Raw genomic sequence first — 20,967 nt, forward strand, 5'->3', positions numbered from 1 at the left:
AGGTGCAGGGAAGGCTGATGTCACTGTTCCTGCTCTAAAGCAGTAAGTGGTCCTCTGGATCTATGGGTTCTGCATCTACAGACCCAGTCAACCTGGGGTTGAAAGTATGATTTTTAAATTGCAACTGGAATGAAACCTCTACATACATTTTCCTCCTGTTGTTATTCCCCCAAGCAACACATTTTAGCAAACATTAACACAATAGTCTCAATGCATTAGATATTAAAAGTAATCTATAGATGATTTACTATACAGGTGGTATACATAGGTCATATACAGAGAATCCGTGCTGTTTCATCCCAGGGATTTGAACATCTTGCAACAGTCCCTCATAGTTATTAAAAGATGACTGTATTTAATTCTTGAAATCTTTAAAATGCAGAAACAAAGAGGCCTGGTGGTCCATGCCTGTTGTCTCAGCTCCTGGGAGTCTGAGACAGGAAGGTAAAAATTGTAGGCCAGCCTAAGCTACCTGCCTCAAACAATAAACTAAAAATGTAGATAATGAAACCAGAATCCTTCCAGTCCCCAGTGTACAAGACACATTTGGAGATGTTTGAGCTCCTCCCCGTCTCTCATCCTTCCTCTCCCACTCTGAACACATACGTCATTTGTTTTTAAATCCAGACATTTGCCTTTGTTAATAGAAGCTCCAGAATGCTTTGTTAGTGCCCTTTATTCCCTTCTATGGGCTTGCTACGGTTTACGCTTATTTACATTGCAAATGATCCCACAGTAAAAGTTTTTTGCTTTCTCCGTGATCATTTTCTTAGAAAGGGTTACAAGAAGAAGCAGTTCCAGGCCAAAGCAGGTCACTGTTCTTGATCTCTTGATACATATACATACCGACATTTAGTCTTTATGAAAATCATAAAGCCAGGATCCCTTCCATGGCGCCACAGACATTGCTTCCCCAGGGAATCGTTCAGTGTTAGTGGCAGGGAGGAGCAGTTTACAGCAGATCTTACAGAAGCTCGCAGTAGCAGATGTACAAGCCAAGTGTACGACTGTGTGGTAGCTGAGGCAGGAGCTGAAAGGTTGGAGTGGCTGGGTAGAAAGAAGGAGTTTCTTTAAAACCAAATTTATCGTGTGTATGCACATACCATCATGCGTATGTAGAAGTCATACAAAAATTGAGGGAATTGGTTCTTCCCTTTCACAGTGTGGGTCCTGGGGATCAAGCTCTGGTTGGCAGGCCTGGAGGCAAGGCCGTTACTCAGAGAGCTGTTCCTGGAGACTTTTTCACAAAGACTCTTTCTGTGTGTAGTGTTTAATCTACTGCTCATTGAGACTGGAAAGCAAACAAACAAGCTAAGCGTGAAGGCTGCAGACTGGCCAGGAGCATCTCCTACCTCATGTCCAGATGCCAATTTTCTTTCTTCCTCTCTGTTGCTATAGCAACAAGTGCCAGCCAGCCACATTTGTCCTTGCTTGTTGACTCACGGGTGTCACTAAATGGCAAACTAAGCCCTCAGCGCAGTACCTGGCACGCTGGAGACTTTAATACATGTCACTTCCGTCATTCCTCCTTGACTCAGATATCCTTTGATTGGAAGTGGCAGCTACCTGACCCAAAGAAGAAGACCAGTCTGTGGCCAACACGTGGACTGTGTCCACTGAGACAAGGAGGTCGCTGGCTTGGCCTTCCTGTTCATCTCCAAAGTCTCAGTAAACCTTTAAATGGTCTTGTTAACACTTCTCAAGTATTTTGCCTTCAGTGGTGTTTATAAGGTGTGCCGGCTCTTGTTTCTATCTGAGACAGGAAAAACACCTACCCTCCTTTTGTTCTTTGCTTAGTGCAAACCTTCTACTAGACTCATGCTCAATATTTGTCAAAAATGGAGCCTAGAAAGTCATCCTTAGAATTAATGTGGATATCATGTCAGCTGTTGTCTGCCCAGATAGAGAAATAGTTTTCCTTCTCTGATTATATAGAATTTATATCTTATAGTAGAAATAGTATTATTAATAATACTAGATTTTGAGGGAAAATACCAAGCTATACTCTATCATTAATTTTCTTCCAGAGTGATTAAAAATTGACTCTCCCTTATCAATTTTCTTTTTTACTCATGCTTCATATCTTTTCAAATATTGAAAGAATAGTGGATCAGAACCTCAGACTAAATAAGATAAATCTATTACTCTTTCATAATATAGCAAAATATTGTATTTATGTTAATTTCTATTTTGTTTGTAGTTGTTTTCAAACATAGACACAAACTGTGAAGAGGAAAAAACTAGCATTGAAATCTTTTTCAGATGATTGACAGGCTTGCTTTATCTCTTGCTGCACTGGCTTGAGAAACAATGGTCCCTGGAAGCCCCATATATTCAGTGCTTGGTCCTGGTTGATGGAACTGTTTGGGAAGGTTTAGGAAGTGTGGCCTTGGTGGAGGAGGAGAGTCCCTGGGGATTGGGTTTTCAGGCTTCAAAAGCCTGCACCATTCTCGTTAGTTTTCTGCCTCAAGCTTATGGATTAGAATATAAACCATGAACTACTCCTCCAGTAAGTGAGTTCCATGCCTACCTGCCTGCCAGTCAGCCACTGTGCTCCTTGCCATGATGGGCATGACCTCATCCCCAATAAATCTTGGTCATACCACAGTGTAAAGAGAGGTATTTTCAATGGACAAGACAGCAGCCATAGAGAGCATTAGTAAATTCCAGAAATGGAAGAAAGAATTCATTCTTCATACTCCATGTCTATGAAAGTAAATGCTATTTCCTTTTTAAACTGAACAGGGGAAATAAATGCTATAGGAACCATTTTACAAGGACCAGAACTAGTGACAAGAAACAGTCTCCTCCAATTATAAAAGTATCTTCTATGTAAAGATTGATGCAGAGATGCTTATGAAAAGAAAAGGAGCCATCTCTCTGTAGAAATGCCCATTGTCAGCACTGAGCTAAGAAAGCTCTTTCTTAGGCAGAAGCCAAATCGATTTCCAGTGCTAGGTAATCCTTTTATGCTCTTGGATCTTTTTATGTACGTGTAAGCATTTTATAAGAAAAAGATAGATAATGCCACCTTAAATCCTGAGGTAAAATATGAGCATAAGCATGTTATTTCAGATTTCTGTGCCAGATTGAATCATCTGACGTTGCCAATATTCAACCTTTTCTGACTTAAGAGAAATGACAATTTTATAGGCTCAACTTAATAACTACAGTAGGCTTGCTAAGAAATCTTGCAAGCCTGTGGAAGAAAATGGATTTCATGTCGATCCTAGCTGTATCCTGAAGACCTACCATAGCTCTGACAGGTGACTCTAATCTTCATTTTAAATATAAAAGGAAAGGATCGACACCGACAAAAACAATTTCAATAAAATATAAATGAGACCGGGAATAAAATGGAAATGTTTTAACTGTACTCTAGAGAAAGTCTGTTAAGAAACCAATTTAGATCCAACTGGCTCCGTGGGATTGACTGAAGCCAGAGCTTCTTCAGTGGAAATCCATCAGTACTGGTACAAGCTGATGTAAGTGTCTGTATTCATAAGCACGAAGGCAGCATCACAACAGGAGGCTAAAAATCCTGTACTCAAAATAGGAAAGATTGTGGCTACTGGGAGCGGTGCTGGCTGTGTCTTGAATTCAGCAGGAACATCCAAGGAGTGAATTGTTTCTGGCTTTCAAACAGCTTGTAACTTCTCATACCGCCATGGAGTAGAACACATTGTCTCCTGAAATGCCACTCACAAAGGATAAAGTCACATGACCTGGGCTATGCCTGTCTCCATCCCCAGTGTGGTGGTTATTTGTGCTGGTTTGTTTGTTTGCTTGTTTGTTTTAATTGTTTGGAAATTTCAGACATGAGTATATTGTATTTGATCAAATCTACACCAACTCTTTTCCCTTTTAATTCCTTCCCTATTTCTACCACAGCTTTTCCCTCCCAATCTCAGGTGCTTTGTGATTTAAACCCACTGATTCTGCTTAGTTCTGCCAGTATATACATGTGTGTTGGGCCATTTACCAAAGCATGGGCAGTTTCTCAGGTGCTGTATCCTTGAAACAAACAAAGCAAAAACCCAACTGTCCTCTTTTCCAGCAAGCATAAATTACCAAAAGCATCTCAGCTAAAAGTAGGACTTCATGATCTCTTCTTCCATCTAAGCTGGAAACTTGGTTGACTTAATCTTGTGTGTAGCTGGATGTTTCTCTCCCACCTGCAGTTTTGGAACAACCACTCAGAGGCTTAATATTAATTATAAATGTTTGGCCAATGGCTTAGGCTTATTATTAGTTAGCTCTTACAATTAAATTAACCCATTTCTATGAGGCTCATGGTTGTTACCTCACATCTTGCTTTCCCAATGTCTGTTAGCATCTGTTCTGACTCTGCCCTTCTCCCTGTATCTCTGCTTGGATTTCCTGCCTGGCATGACTCTTCCTGGCTATTGGCCGAATCAGCTTCTTTAATAACCAGTGATAATAAAACATATTCACGGCATACAGAGGGGCATCCCACATCACTTGTGCATGTCTTATGCTTGCATTTACAACTGCCATGAGTATGTGCAGCCGCCCTGTCATGTTCAAAAACCGCAGTTTGCTGTTTGTCCACTGCCTCTGACTCTTACAGTCTTCATGCCCCCTGTTCTTTGGTAATCCCGAGCCTCATTTAGAATGGAGCACTCCACGGTCTCTTGTTCTTTACACGTTGCTCAGTCAGGAGTCTCTGTATTAATCGCCATCCACCAAGAAAAGAAGATTCTGTGATGAAGGTTGAGAGATGCGCTAATCTTTGAATATAAAGATAAAGACTTAGGAGGCAGCTTAATACTGTTTGGTTAGCTTAAGAAAAATAGGAAGTTCTCCCCTGGGGTCTTGGAATCTTGGCCCTGTTAGTTTCAATTTTTTTAATGCACAATTAAATCTTGTTTTAGACTATTTTTTTCTTGATAATGACAGAATACATGTGAGAGAGTAATTTATTTTTAAAAGATGCTTGCTTGGTCTTCTTATTCTCGAGGCTAGGAGGTTGAGCATCATGCGTCTGGCATCTTCGTGGCCTTGGGTAATGATGATGAGCTGCTTCCATCTTGGGGAACGTGACAAGGACAAACAGTACCAACAGATAGAAGGCAGAGTTGAAGTTGCTGTCCCCACTCTTAATTGCAGCTCATCTAGTTCCAAGAAAGCAAGAACTTAGTCCTGAGAGAGAGCATCAATCCCTGCAGGACAGCCCTTCTGCTGTGGCCAGACACTTCCTATCCAGCCTCACTCACAGCATTGCTGCTCTGGGGACCGAACCCCAGTGTGAGTTTTGGTGGCAACAAGCCATGTTCAAAGCATAGCAAATCTGTACCGTCAAAGGGCATAACTCAATAAAATACGAATTTTGGTTTTGTAGTTAACTTTTATGTGTTGTAATTATGAAGGTAAATATGACGTCGTGCAGCATGGCATATTGTACATAAAAGCCACTGATTTCAACAAGAGATACTATATTATCATATGGTGACTTAATACATGGCTCAGATCAGAGTCATGGGGAGTGACCTCATGAATACAAAGTGACTTATTGATACTTCCCGCCAGGGTATCAAAGAAGAAGCACCTCAAACTCTGAAAACACTGTGGTTTTACGAGACATTCTCATTTCTGCTCATGTTTGCGGGTCATTATTATCAAGTTGTAATTCTCTCCCATTCTTTTTTAAATTTCCCTTTGTCCTCTGTCACCTTCAAGCCTAATGAAGCTGGCCTGTGATCTGTGACAGAGCAGTTAAGGAGACGAGTTTAGTCTCCTTGACATGACCAGGCACCGTGTCATGAGATAATGTCTTGGGCATGAGAATGGCATCCTGCTAATTATTTTTCAAGAAATAATGGCATGTCAGGCCCTGAAACTGAAGCCTGCTGCCTTCAGTTCATTAGACAAGAATGAATTTGCACATGCCTGTGCATAGACAGTGCCCACTAAACGCAAATGGATGTTTGTTTTCCTGTGCTTTTTTTCCGAACAAGGCACCATTTAGAAAGATCCAAAGATGATTTATCTGTGCTCTGAAGGTGCAAGGGGACTGAGTGCGTGCAGTGTCGCATCTTTATTATAAATCTTATCCTGAGCTCCAATTAACAGGCCTGTCACGCACTCTCATTAAAGTCACTTTACAAAAGGAAGGCTGGAGGGTTGTAATGATGTCACAGAGCTGGGAAGGCAATCAGATGTGTCCCATGAGTTCTGCTGATTCTTGCATGTGTTCCTTTCCAGCTGAAGCCAAGATCTAAGACAGAAACTCCGCTCTGAAGCTGTAGGATAAGAGGAGCTGAGGGACTTAGATGGAAGGACAGTCCATTATCCCCCTGTATCCTGTGCCCAGGGATCATTGTGGAATCTTGTCAGAGACTATTTAACAGAATCCTAAACCCAGCCAAGCCATCAAAACAGCCTTTGACTCAGCACAGACCCTTAAGTTTCTACCATGTTGGGCAGAGTTCTTTCCCCTCAGAGCAGGGACTAGGAATCCCTGTGGAACTGGTGGGAGGGGAAAAGCAACATGAGTCGCCTGGAAAATAATATATTCCCTCCTGTTGTGGTTTGAATGAGCTGTCTCCCATATTCTCAGTTATTTGAATACTTGGCCCCCAGTTACTGATGTTTGTGGGAGCTTAGTCGGTATGGTCTTGTTGGTGGGAGTGTGTCACTGAGGGTGGCTTGTCTACAAGACTCCTGACATCCCTAGTTTGCTCTCCACTTCCTGTTTGTGGTTCCAGATGTGAGCCATCAGCTTTCAGCTCCTGTTCCAGTTGCCATGACTACCTGCATCCATATATTCCTGCAGTGGTGGCGATACACTCTTATCCCTCTAGGACTGCAAGCCCCAAGTAAATACTTCCTTCTATAAGTTGCCTTGGTCATGGTGTTTCATCACAGAAGTAACGAATCAAGAAGTGACTAATACAATGTGTCTGGAAGAAAGTATTTTGACAGATTCTCTTAGTTACTTGTTTATTTTTTAAATAACTTGTGCACTTGGGAGGCAGAGGCAGGTGGATCTCTGTGAGTTCAAAGCCAACCTTGTCTACAAGAGCCAAGAGCTATTTCCAGGACAGGCTCCAAAGCTACAGAGAAACCCTGTCTCGGAAAAAAAAAAAACCTTGTGTACATGCGTATATGTGTGTTGTGTGTATATGTGTGTTTTCATACATATAGGCACATGTGTGTAGGTGCTTGTGTCCACATGCGTGTGAAGGCCTCAAGTTGATGTCGAATGTCTTCCTCAGTTGTTCTCCACTTTATTTGCGAAGACAGAATCTCTCTGTAAATCCAGAGCTTGTCAATTTCAGTGTCCAAATGACCTTTGACTGTCTGCTGACACAGCCCAGGGTCACCTGAGAAGTATCCATTAGGGAATGCTCAGATCAAATCAACCTGTGGACGTGTCTGTGGGGATTGTCTTGATTGGTCATTGATGTAGGAGGCCCATCTTATGGATCCTACCGCTGTGACAAAATGCCAAGAACATGAGCAACTTGGGGAGGAAGGGGTTTGTTTCTCTTATACTTGGACATCACAATCCACCATCAAAAGGAGTCAGGTAGGAACTCAAGACAGGAACCTGGAGGCAGAAACTGATAGAGGCCATGGAGGAATACTGCTTATTGGATTTCTCCTCATGGCTTGCTTAGCCTGCTTTGTTATAGTTCCAAGGACACTATCCCTGGAGTAATACTGCCCACAGTGAGCGGGCCCCTCCCACATCCATCATCAATCAATCAAAAAAAATGTACCACAGGTATGCCCTGGAGCCAATTTGGTGGGGATATTTTCTCAGTTGAAAGTTTCCTTTTCCTAAATGGCATCTGGTTGAGTCATGTTGCCAGTATAAGGTCTTAGGCCATTATAGGTAATACCTTCCCTGGGCCTTTAGCCCAGGGAGATTACATATATATATATATATATATATATATATATATATATATATATATATATATGTCTGTGTGTGTGTATATATATATATATGCCTACGTGTATGTATGTGTGTATATGTGTGTGTGTTTGTGACTAAGGGGCTGGAGATAGTTTAAGAGCATTTGATGCTTTTGTAGGAAATCTAACAATCCATTCCCATCAGACAACACAGAGTTGTAACATGAGGTCCTGCTTGTTGGAGTTTCTGTCCTGCCCAGTTCCCCAGCCATTTAGTCCCAGAGAAAATCACACAGAGAGTCTACATTGGGTTATATAAACTGATTGGCCCATTAGCTCGGGCTTCGTATTAGCTCTTATAACTTATATTAACCCATTATTCTTATCTATGTTAGCCACATGGCTTGGTACCTTTTTCAGTGGGGCAGATCACATCCTGCTTCTTCAGTGGTCTGGGCAGGACTGGGAGGAATGGGCTTCCTCCTTCCTAGAATTCTCCTGTTCCCATTGCCCCCCCCCTCTACTTCCTGTCTGGTTGACCAGCCTATAATTCCTACCTGGCCAATCAGCATTTATTTAAAACATGATTGACAGAATACAATTATCCCGTACCACAGAGTCACCTATAACTCCAGTTCCATGGGATCCAACACCCTCTTCTAGCCTCTGCAAGCCCCTGCTTGCACACATACACGCGCACACACACACAAATAAACAACTCTTTGGAGGAAGGAGTGGGGAGGGGAAAGCTCATGAGTGTTTGCATTCCTCCATGATTTCTGCTTCAAGTTCTCACGTGAGCTCCTGCCCTGGCCTCCCTCAGTGATGGACTATAATATGTAAGTTTAAATCACCTTTACTTCCCCCAAATTTCTCTGGACAAAGTGCTTCCTACAGCAGTAGAGTGAACACTCTGTTACTTTAGATAGTCAGTTTGTCCTGGGGGTCTTCTCTCTCGATCTCCCAAGTGCTCAGGTTATGGGGGGCTGCCATAGGGCCCAGTTTTTATGGGGCTTCTGAACTCTGGCCTCAGGCTGTGTGGCAAGCAGTTTAGTCACCTACCTCCCCAGCCCCTGTGTAATGTTGTTAACTGACCTGTTTTCATTGTACGTGGTACTGGGTTTCACAAGGACATTTTCATTCATGTGTGTAATGTGGTTTGAGCACACAGCTCCCCTCTGCTCTCCCCCTTTATGCTACCTTTTTTCATATCTGTGACCTACAAATGGTTAAGAAACAACTGTTCTTGCTTTGCTCTGCACTTTTAATCCTAAAGGAGGTTAGGCGGAATTTGGTTTAGAATATCAGGGAGATTTAGATTTGAATTCTCTTTGATACATTTGAATTAAGTGAATTTAGACAGGCTGCAGATCTTCCCTGAACCCACGCTTTTTCAAGTGTGACCCAAGAATAAGAAGGCTTATTTTAAAGTTGTAGTAATAGATAAGCTAAATATAGAAGCAGTACATGCTAAGAACATTTTTCTTCTTCTAGTTCCTTCTGAATACAAATGAACATAACACACCTGCTCTGTCCTGTTCCATGCTGGCTCATGCCCAGATCTGTACATGGTGCCTGGCACACTGAAGATACCAAATGTTGACTCACTACATGGGCAGAATGCCTTGGTTTAATGCCCAGTAAAGTCTTTGCCCATAGTGATGTTCATTCAAAGCGCCTATTTTCTAAGAGAGATTTGGGTGCCATCTTTGGTTTTGCTGATGCCCTTCTGAGGCAGTTAGCCCCATGTCCTGTGAAAACGTTCTGGATACATGAGAAGGCTTGATTTGCTTAGCCCATGATCTAGGGCATGATCTGTGCCAGGACTGGACAGGCTAGTATGCAGAACTGATCTGGCCCCTTGTCTGGTTTCATAAGTACAGGCTTATTGTAACATGGCCGTGTTCGTTGACTTACCTGTTGTCTATGGCTGCCTGTATGTCTGGCAGAGCTGAGCAGTTCTAACAGAGACCACGTGAAATGCACAGCTGTTTTTGTACTGAAAAATCCTGCTACTCCATGTGCTGCAGGACCCACTCCTTACTTCAGCTCTTCAGGATTGGTTTTTATTCTGTTTTATTTTGCATAAGAGTCTCTCTCACTACAAAATCTGACCTGGCTGGCCTCAATCTTGCAGTCATACTCTTGCTTCAACCTCCCAAGTTGTAGGATTGCAGGTTTAAATCATTGTGCCCAGCTCAGTATTGGCTTTGAGACTGTCCCTTTCAATGGATGGGAAGCTAAGAACTAACAATATTACAGTTTGGTTCCGGTCTTAATGAATTCATAGCCCATGGCCTTCACACTGATACCTGTCAACTCAGCACAAACCTTGTTGAAGCAGCCCCACCCTACCAGCCTTCAGAGCAGCATGGAGAACAGACTAGGAAGGTGCTTCAGAGTCATGATACAGACCTGGAATTTGTCTGAAACCTACCTCAAATCAGTCACGGGATAGAGGAAGGACTAGGGGACCACATGCAGATGGAAGGGTGGGTACAGATGGGTGGTAGTGAGTTTTCAGTTGAGTATGAACCACAGTATTGCTTCACAGGGGGCATTTACAAAAATTTGAATGGCTATGGTTGCTGGATGTGGCGCTCACGCTAGCCTTGATCTAGAATACGTAATTGCGTGTGCAGTGTCAGCCTGCGGCTACCTCGTGGGTGACTCCTGCTGCATCCATTTAGCTGCGAGGGCTTTGGATTTCCTGAGTGGCTTCTTGGAGCTATGCCCTCACTGGTGGATCTGATGCGAAGTTGGAGATGAAAGTTCTTTCATTGAAAATTCATCCTCATGGAGATTTGATTGTTTCGGGGTTTACAGGTAAAGTCCAGGGCTGCTTCTGCTGTTACCCCATCAGTCCAAGACCCCTCCTCCTCCTTCTGTTTTTACCTTCCGAATTAATTTTCCAAACTATGCACTGGTTATGGATGAACAAAAGACACAAAATTGGAAGCCTCATCTTTTCCTTCTGTAACCAGCAGGGCTTTTGCATGAAGGGCAGATAAAACCAGTAACAGCAACAAAGTTACAACCACCCATCTGGAAGTGACATATTTGGGCAATTCATTTATCTGCCAAAGGTTGTACCTCATGTAACCTGGCAGAGCTGCCGTCCAGTATCCTGTAAAAATGGACGTTGGATCCCTGGGTTGGCAAGGGGAGAGGTGAGAAAGATTAGGCCCCAAGTGTTCTTCCTGCTGGGCTGTTGTCAGCTGTGTGGCACAACTGCCATCAGGGAGTGTCAAAGACTCTGACACTTTGTCAGTAGGGAGCTGCTGCTAGAAGATTCCGCAGGAAGGCTGCAAAGCTGTGGGGTAGACAGGAAGAAATCAAGGCTTTAATTAACCTTCTGTTTCATTGTATTCTATAGCAGTGACCCCTGCTCCCCAGCAAATGACACCCCAGATTCTAACCCTGTGGCTCACTCACTTATCTTTCTGGCTTATGCTGAAAATGCAAACAGATTTTCAAAAGCGGTGGGGCTGCTTTGGTGTATTGGAGGTAGGCAGGAAAAATGAAGTGACATTTGTTCTGTTGTACCGCTGGAACCCATGGGGGAATGATGGGTTGATTAAAATTGCAAATAATGAGTTAATTGATTAAAATTCTGGACCTATTTAATTATTTAAGGTGAATGCAAATAAACTCTAATACAAAATATCTTTGTCTTTGTGGCTCTTTTGGCTAATTCCTAACATACTTTAATTCTGTTTTGTTTATTTGTTTTTGTTTTTAAACTTTCGGCAACCCAAATAGCTCTATCTTTCATATTGTTTGTGTATGCCTCTCGTTGACCAACCTGCTGTTATGTGGTTATATTTATGTCATGGGAATATGAGTATTCTGGACTTGATAGAGACTACAGGAAGAAAATTTAAAATTATTAATGACCGTGGTATTCTTTGAGTTGGGAAGAATTGACAAATTTAATAGGATTTTAATTTATATGGATAAAGAATGCTAGAGGTGATACAATGACTTCCTAGGTAGGGAAAGAGCTCTGCGTGGGACATAGAAATTGATGTAAATGCTGCTCCCTAGAGTTGCTGTACATGGTGTGCCGGGTATGAGCAACTCATTAATCCGAGGAAGGAGAAAGCATGTAATTGTATTTGTTCTTCCTGCAGCCACATTAAGAAGGCGGGCTCCTGGTGTATTAGTATTTCTGCACAGCTTTGTTTCTCTTTAAATCATGTGTAATTTCATGAAGGGTTCTAGGTTGTTTTTTTTTTTTTGTGGTTGGTGGTGGTGGTGGGGTGGTGGTGGTGGTTGGGGTGGGGGAGGGGTGCATCCTAAGGCCTACAGTGCATGACTGCCAGTTTTGCCAAGCTCACATGTTGCACTTCTATGTCTGCCAGGGAGAAATGCCTGCTGCCTCTCCAGTTGGCGTTGGAATCAAAGAACGTGAAGCTGGCCCAACATGCTTTGGCCGGGATGCAGGTATGACTTTAACTGCATGCAGTCACGTGACAGAAGCTGACAGACCAAACTGGCATTGAAAGGGCAAATCATTAGCATTTTAAATACTAGCTGTCTGAAAATGTGGTTGAATTAATAGAATACCTCCAGAAGGGACACGATCTTCTTACTGCCTCTAGAATGTCTCTGGACATAGTATTACTTGGCTGAGCCTCTGTAGTAAAACATTGATTTATAGGGACCCAGCTAAGCCCTAAGGAGTTTATATCCATTCAGATCTCATCCACATTCCACATCTGTGATTTGGTGTAATCGGGATTGATAGTAAAGTAAAAAGATTTTATATGATCTTCTTCATCAATTTCTCTTATTAAATTTGTATACAATTACATATATCATACATTGAGCGGACTCCCCCATATACCCTAGCTTTCCTGTTCTCCCTTCACCACCTTTAGTCCCTGTGTTTCTCTAGACAGTTCCCTTCTGTTTTCATGCCAGGTAGCAATACATGATTTTTGTTTGTTTCTACATGATACCTGCTAATCACAAATGAGAGAAGCCATGATGCTTATTTTTCTGGGAGTGACTGAATAAATGATCTTTGTTGTACCCATTTTCCTGACTATGACATGGCATTTTGATTGGCATATATTCACCATGCTTGGTAATGAGGTCTCATAAAGGTATTTGATACATGTATAAAATATACAGCATTCACCCTACTCTCTTCGCCCTCTCCCCCAGCCCCTGTGTTTCCCCTTTCTTAATCCCCCATTTCCATTCTTTCCCCCACACATCTTCTTTCTACAGACACTTGTATGACTTTATGTGTCTCTGTAAAATACAAGCCCTGGGAATAAGAGAAAAACATCATATTTGTCTTTCTGAATCTGAACTTGTTTTGCTTTTTTAAAATTCTACAGTTAGATTGATGAATGGATTAATATATTGTGTTTCTATGACAAAACTGGGAAGAAAAGAAAAAATTCTTTGGTCTAATCCAAAAAGTGAGGAGATTACTTGAACACATGTCTTTCTGTGAGCATTTGTGTTTCACACCACGCAGAGTGGCTCTGATCCCGACTGTGAAAGGTGACGGCTGCCTAAACACGTTGCTTTTATAAGGTGAAGCCATATGAGCCAGAAATCAGCTCCCTTAGCCTCAGTGGATTGGGACTAGATAATGTGTATTTTAACAACAACAGCAACAACAACAAAAAAAGCCATAGGAATTTTAATGTGTCATTGTTAATGTTCTTCAAAGGCTTTGATTTCTGAAATTGGACCATCTGTAGAAATAAATAAGGAGTTGTTTTGACCTGCTGCATTTTTCTGTTTTCTCTAGCATCGTATAGATTTCCCATTGTGTTTGTCTTTCCAATTCTGCGGCATTTAAAGATGGGCGGGGGGGGGGGGTCCATGTTTTCTAGAGCTTGCTTAATTGTATTCATGTTGGTGATTAATGGCCAAGTCTCCTTTTATGAGTCCTTGCTCCCTTGTGACTTTAGACACAAATGTGGAACTTCTGCCTCACTGCAAGACAGCATCAATATGAACCTCAGCTCTGGACTCCTCTGGGGTTCCTACTGCAGCTAACTTACAATGGAAAAGAACAATCTGGGCCAAGAATACATATAAAGTCCTATGCCGAGTCTCAGTGGAAAAAAAAATATCCATTGCACCAATTCAGAATCAGTGAGAATGACTTAATCACAGCCCTTGTGTGTGAGATCTGGGCTTTTTAGGGTGAGGCGGTATAGAGTGTACCGTGAGTGCTGGCAGCATTCTGACGTGAGAATGTGACTCAAGCTGTGTGTCCCTCTCTAGTGTCAGGCCATGCCAAACGCCCTCTGCTCATTCCCCAGGGCACATTTTTCATGTATTTTGGATGCCTCTTCTGTGAAATTCTAGAGACGTGTGAGAGAGTAGAGTCGTAGGTTCATAAGCATAGAAGAAATTTTGGGAAAATAAGCATTGTGCCCTGATGTCCTCATGCAAGCGGATTCTTCATTTTTCTAGTGGGATATATATTAAGGTTTGTGGATAATTTCTGGATAAATGAGGCTCCCATTAGGTAATAAAAGCATAAATATCTGAAAAATGAACTTGTGCTTCCAAGACCTTTTCCTTTCACGTGACAAAACTTATACACGCAGCAGGAGAATGCCTGTGAGTACCTGTTTTGTGGGGTGGGTTCCTTCTCACACACTCATCCTTTATGCCCGACTGCCTGAATAACCGAAATGGCTAGCACATAGCATTTTTACTGGCTGAAGTGGAGAGCAAATTACCTACCACGAGAAAGATAGGTTTTCCGGAACCCATTCTTCTGAAGTGTTAGGCATTTTTCCTTTCAGTGGTACGTTGCGTGAGTTCTTGCCTGATGACCTCCAGCTAGATACTCCTGCGTAAGAAAAATGAGCATCACCCCATAATAAGCTATAACAGAAAAGGCTGCAATCACTGCCTTGTGCCTCTTTACAGAAGCTGCTGTCAGAAGAGAGGTTTGTCTCCATGGAGACCGACTCTGATGAGAAGCAGCTGCTCAATCAGATCCTGAATGCCGTGAAAGTGACGCCTTCGCTCAATGAAGACCTGCAGGTGGAGGTGATGAAGGTTGGTTTGACATGGGAACAGCTGCCTTTCTGTTGTGACTACGTCATTGTGTGGTACCGTCCTCTTATCTGGAATAGATGGTTATCATCCTGGCTGTGGTCTCGGAAGCTCACCTTGATTGTTTAGGAGCTACAAGGTACAGTTTCAATAAATAAGGCCTCTGACCTGCTCTGGCATATCAAATGTGTGTAGTTTCAGCGTGGGATCAACCTGACCATCTGGGTATTATGCCTACCTGTATGTGCTACACCAGAACAAAGACCTAATTGTGTTTGCTATAGACTAAGGTTTAGCGTGGCCAGTTTGGCAGGAGGAAGATCACCCTCCAGAAACTTATCAGAATTACTATTTATTTCCCTCCTCAGATTTTACCAGTCAGACCTGAGAAGGTAGCTCAGTACGGAAAGTGCTGGCTGTGAAAGCATTAGGATCCAAGTTCAGATCCCTCATGCCCACATTAGAGACAGGTAGGGTAGCATTTATCTCTAATCAAACACCAGCCGTGGGGCAGAGGCAGGTGAGTCCTGTGGGCTTCCTGATCAGTCCTAGCCAGGTGCTGAACTTCTGGTTCATAAAGAGAACCTCTTCTAAAGCTAAGGTGGGAAAAATAGAGTCAACTTCTGGCTTCCAGATGCATATGTACAGCAGTGTATACTCATGCCTCTGCCTCCCACAGGTGCACAGCTGTGCACCCCACACACATAGAGGCACCCACACATGGACCCACAGACCTACACATCACATCAGTCATAACTCCTCTTTGTCCATTCTCACCTTCCTTTAGGGGTAGTAGCTCTTCTTTCCATCCGCTATTCTGAAAATCTCCAAAGTAAAGAATCTGTTGTTCTGGTTGGCATGTGTCCAGACGCCGGGTAGGAAGTGGTGGACTTTGCCCCAGAACAGCGCTGTGGCCACAGAAGCACATCACGAGCTAACAAGATGGCTTTTAATACAGCCGGCTCTCTTCCTCCCTAGAGGAGCATGTGTCGAGGAGTATTTGAGCAAAGATGGTGTCAAGTAGTGGTTGGCTTTTCCCTGAACATGTGCTGTGAGGATCTGTCGTAGAAAAAGCGCTTCACTTTTGGGGTTTCAGTTTCTCCACCAGAAGAGATTGTTCTCAGTCAGTATTTCCCTCGTTTGACCTTACTGGGCTGGGAGTTTAAGTACTGATCAATACTGAGAGAACTCGGAAGTATATTTGCCTAGTTTGACCTTCCTCCTTCCACCCATAGCAGAGCATCTTGGGGCAGCTCTTCAGCACTCTCTGTCCGTTGTGACTTTCTCTTCTTTGGTTTGTTTGTTTGTTTTTTCAAGTCAAGGTTTCAAGTTAAGGTAGCCCTAGCTGTCTTGGAACTCACTCTGTAGACCAAGATGGCCTCGAACTCAGGGACTTCATCTTCTTTAATATTAGTACTGACCTAATTAGATTCTTCTTAGTGTAAGATAAGGCAGTGTTTGTAAGAACTTGACATGCTATTATTCCTGACGCTGCCTCTGCTTCCTGCTCCTTATGAATGGGCATTTATGTGGTGGGTCTAGGAATATGTACTTTTCTCTAGTGTCTCAAGTGAGTCTTAGAAATAGCAGACAGAACCTGCCAGCCAATTTTTCAGGGCTCATTTCTCTTTAACTCTCTTGGCTTCTGCAACATGCAGCTTGCCTTATCCTTTGATATATTTTGGCAGCTATGTGCTATATACTCATATAAATTAGGTAATAACCACCCCAGATGTGTTTTACTTCTCCGTTGCCTCTGTGCCATTCTTTGTGTGCATGTTCATGTATGTATATACATGTAGAAGCCAGAGATTGGTATCGGATGTTTTCAGTGGTTGTCGTCCACCTTGTTGTGTTTTGAGACAGGGTTTCTCACTGGACTTGGAGCTGGTCAGTGTGGCTACACCACCAGGCCTCTCCTGTCCCTGCCAGCGCCGGGATTACAAACGCATGCTGCCCACAGCAGACTTTTAACGTGGGTGCTGAGGGTCTGAGCTCATCATTGTTCCGTGGCAAGCGTTTTTACTACTGAGCAGTCCTCCTGGCCCACCCCTGTGCCACTCTGGAGAGGCAAAGATGGTCACCTTGCACTTGGGACTTCTAAGTGTAGTCCCACAGGTCCGCTGCCTCTGACATCTCATGTTACATTAGAATATTATAATTGTCATCTCTCCTCTCTATGCAAAACAGTTTTATAGTAACTTCCAGAAACTCCTCTTTATCCTGTAATGACCCAAGCAAACAATTGGTAATTAAATTCTAATTTAGCTAATATTATTACTGTATCAAAATACTTTTACCCACCTATTCTTCCAAAAATTACACTGAGGAAAAATAATAGAATTAGTTGGGCCATCGGAGGAAAGACTAGATTCCCATGACATCAGAAGAATGTATAATTTCATCTTTTATTTTCTATGTAACTCATTTGCATAAGGAATTATTTAAACAAGATATTTGTATGAGTATTTTATAGGCACATATTTGGGGAGGTGGTTGTTGTTTTGTGTGGATTTTGTTTTGCAGTGGGGGGAAATCCCACTCTAGCCTTGGCTCATGTGGAACTCACTAGGTAGCCCAGGCTTGCCCCAGATGAGTTTCTTCCTGCTTCACCCTCCCGAAAGCTAGGATTACAGGCATGCACCACCATGCCCAGTGCAGAAAAATTAAAATGGGACGCAGTAAACCTTTTCGAATGTTGGTCTGGGCTTACTACTCAGGAGAGACACTTTTCTGTTATCTCTGTCCAACACTGACTAGTACATCTCTATAAAACACTCTGGTGATCCCCATAAAATGTGGGTTCCATTCTGAGTTCCTAGCCTCATTGATAAAAGCATTTAGAAGAGGGCTCACAAAGAAGGCCTGGTACAGTTTCCCTAGAGTTTGAGATGCAAACCACAGGGTAGGTGAGATGGGAATCCTAACAGCTGCTGGGAGGAAGGAGGGGGGAGGCAGATTGAAGGCCTTACATTTTAGAGTCCAGGAAAGCCAGCGTGTTCAGCGATGAAGGACGACCAGCAGCTGTGTGGCAGAAGCGGGGGGTGTGGGGGGAGCTTCAGAGAAAGAATAGAAAGCAAAGAGTCTCAGGAAAAGCCTGCTTAGGCTTTTGGCCAGTATCCGAAAGAACAAGATTTTAAAAGAAGGAGAAGGAAAAGCTACACTTTTTTGAGTTAGAACTCTGAAGAGTTAGAACTGTGGCAGGCGCCACAGTGCTGCATAGGCTCAGTAGGCAGCTGCAGTGGGGAGGGGCTTCTGGGGAATAGAAGGGTTTATCTCAGTAAGGAGCTAATTATTCCTCCATCCCTTTAGCACGTCCTTCAGTTACTTAGGTTTCCTCTGGGCAGTCTTCTAACCAGATGACTGACAGGCCCAGTCAGATTAATTCTTAAGGGAGAAATAGTAACATCCCTGTCTTTGAGGGGAGGGGATCAGAATGTTATGTCTGTACCCAGGGCCCGAGGTAGAACTCAGATTCCATTTTTTGTTATCCAGGAATAATGTAACTTTCCCTTAATGGGACTTGAGAAATCCTTGATAGTGCCCCCATTTGATACAGCATTTTAAAACCTAAGGAGGGACAGTTTACTTTTCTCACTTAATTGAGAGGTGGGCCTCTTTTCAATGGCCTGTAAGCCTGCTAACTTCCTGCAATACTGGATTTTATTATTAATATTATTTTTAAGTTTCTGTCATGGATCTTGTTCACATTCTTGCTGTTAGTGTTTATAAACATGAGAAACTGAACCAGGTCACACTCCTAAGAATGAGTAACCAAAATAATAAGTTCCTGGAGAGAAAAATAATATGGTTTCTTTTTTCGAGGTTTTCAAAGGAACAAACAAAATTAGCTGATCATGAAAGCCAGGATTTCAAGGATAGCAGCTTGTCTCACTTAGAAGGTTCTAGACTTTCAGTCAAGTGGTTAAAACAAATCAGTGATGCTTGTTTCTAACAAATTAGATGGGAATGATGTTAAATCTCTTAGCATGGGAGCTGCTCTGCGCAGTTTTACTATTTAGGGAGAGAGAAGGCAAATTTGATTTATGGAAATGGCCATGGAATCCAAATAAAAATTTTATAGCTTAAACAAATAAAGTGTCAGGGCTATAGAGAATCAGAAAGAAGGTTTCTCTAAAGACAGATTATCTATGAAATGGATTCAGAGATGGCAGGAGGCTATTTAGTATTTAAGCTAAATGCGTGTCTGCTTTGGTAACATTTTCCCCTCGTATGCGTCATTCCCATAAATGCCACACAGAATTTACAAGGAGCCATGGACATAACTAATGGCCTTGCTGACTGGAGTAATTAGGTCTGTCCTTCTTTGTAATGGATAACCTTTAGTGAGGTTATTAACTGATACAGCTGGCTTAGCTTTCATAGACTGGAAGGAATTACGAGTGGCCTTCTGCCTCCGTAAGCCAAAGAGAAAGAAATGAGCCTCCTATCTAGGGAGTGCATACTGGCTTTGGCGATAAGACAAGATATGATATGTGACCCTTTAAAGCCATTTGATGAGAGTTCTATTATTGGATGTGTTATTTTATGTACATCCTTATATAATAGAGATGAATTCTAGTGCAGTGATTATAATTTTCCAAGGAGAAATGGCAGGGGCTGATTATTTAAAATGTATTGTGTGTCAGATACTTTGCCGAGGACCTTACATTCTTACCAAGGTCATACAGCTAGTCATACAGAGCCAGTATCTGAACCATAATTCAGCCCGAGGAGAAATCTGTTCTCTTAAACAGTGGGTTCCCTTCTCTGCTAAGTCTACCCTGGCAGATCTGCAGGTGATAGACAGTACCGTTCCATTGAACAGAAAGCCTAAGGCTCAAACTACTGAAGGGGAAGCTAGGAGTGGCCGAGATAGTCTTGTGTTTTCTGTATCCCCTGAAGAAATAATTTACCCTCACTCACTACGAGTTTCAAATTGAATTTTGTAAGCTGGATAATCGAACTCTGGCAATACAAAGTAAGGTGTCATGTAAAACCTCCAACAATAACGCATTAAAATGTCATGCAGTTTTTATAAACATTGGGTTTTTTTCTAATGATCTGGGGAGACATTGAAGAAAAATCAACTAATGTGTGTAGTATGTGTCTCTGTGTGTGTATATGTGTGTGTGTGTGTGTGTGTGTGTGTGTGTGTGTGTGTGTGTGTGAGAGAGAGAGAGAGAGAGAGAGAGAGAGAGAGAGAGAGAGAGAGAGAGAGAGAGGTGAAAAGGGGAAGGGACTTGCATCTAGCATCAAGTGTTTTTATATGATAGAAGCCTAGCTGACCCCTCCTGCATGTCCAAGGGTAGGGAAATCCTGGACGTAGAGCTTATGCAGTTTGGTTGGCAGCTCTGCACCTTGGGTTGTGCACATGGATGTCAGCTGTCAGAAAGTAGGTGAAGCATGCTTCTGAATGTGCACCAACACTGTGGTCAGCATTTGAGGTCCAAGGAAGAAAAACGACTATATGGAAGGACTGTTTGTACTTTCCATTTTCCTTTTTTGCAGAGCTGAAGGTGAAACCCAGGGCTTTGTGCACACTGGGCTCACCACTGACCTGCATCCCCAGCCCAGAAGGATCATGTTTAAGTTCCCTCTCATTAACATTGTGTGTGTGTGTGTGTGTGTGTGTGTGTGTGTGTGTGTGTGTGTGTGTAAATTATGGTGTGCATGAACATTTAGAGTCCAGAGATCAACTTCTGGTACCATTCCTCAGGAAATCATCTGTCTTGGTTTTTGAGACAGGCTCTCTCATTGAGACCAGAGGCTTATTGATGCAGCCACTCTGGTTAGCCAGCAAGCCCTAGGACCTTTGGTTTCCACCTCACCAGTACCAGGATTACAAAAACATACCACCATAGTTGACTTTTTCACAGGAGTTCTGGGATTGAACACATGTCCTCATGCTCATATGTCTAGTACTTTACCCCTTGAACTGTCCGCCCCAACTCCCAATAATGTTTTAATGGAAAGTCTTTCACTGAGAAATTTATCTAAGCAGTTATACATTATACATTTATCCAGTGACTTGACATTTTT

At 42.6% G+C, this 20,967-nt stretch overlaps 1 protein-coding gene across 2 annotated transcripts in view; it reads left to right on the forward strand.

Annotated features, from left to right (window-relative positions):
- Positions 1-20,967, forward strand: part of Arfgef3 (ARFGEF family member 3) — a 152,479-nt gene that overhangs the window by 41,831 nt on the left and 89,681 nt on the right. For both annotated transcript variants that reach the window (XM_075948204.1, XM_075948212.1), the window contains 2 exons: positions 12,249-12,330; positions 14,797-14,928. In XM_075948204.1, the coding sequence (XP_075804319.1) occupies positions 12,249-12,330; positions 14,797-14,928 (214 nt within the window). The remainder of the gene's footprint in view (positions 1-12,248; positions 12,331-14,796; positions 14,929-20,967) is intronic.

Source organism: Microtus pennsylvanicus, chromosome 1 (assembly GCF_037038515.1).
Source record: "Microtus pennsylvanicus isolate mMicPen1 chromosome 1, mMicPen1.hap1, whole genome shotgun sequence".
NCBI classification, from domain to species: Eukaryota; Metazoa; Chordata; class Mammalia; order Rodentia; family Cricetidae; genus Microtus; species Microtus pennsylvanicus.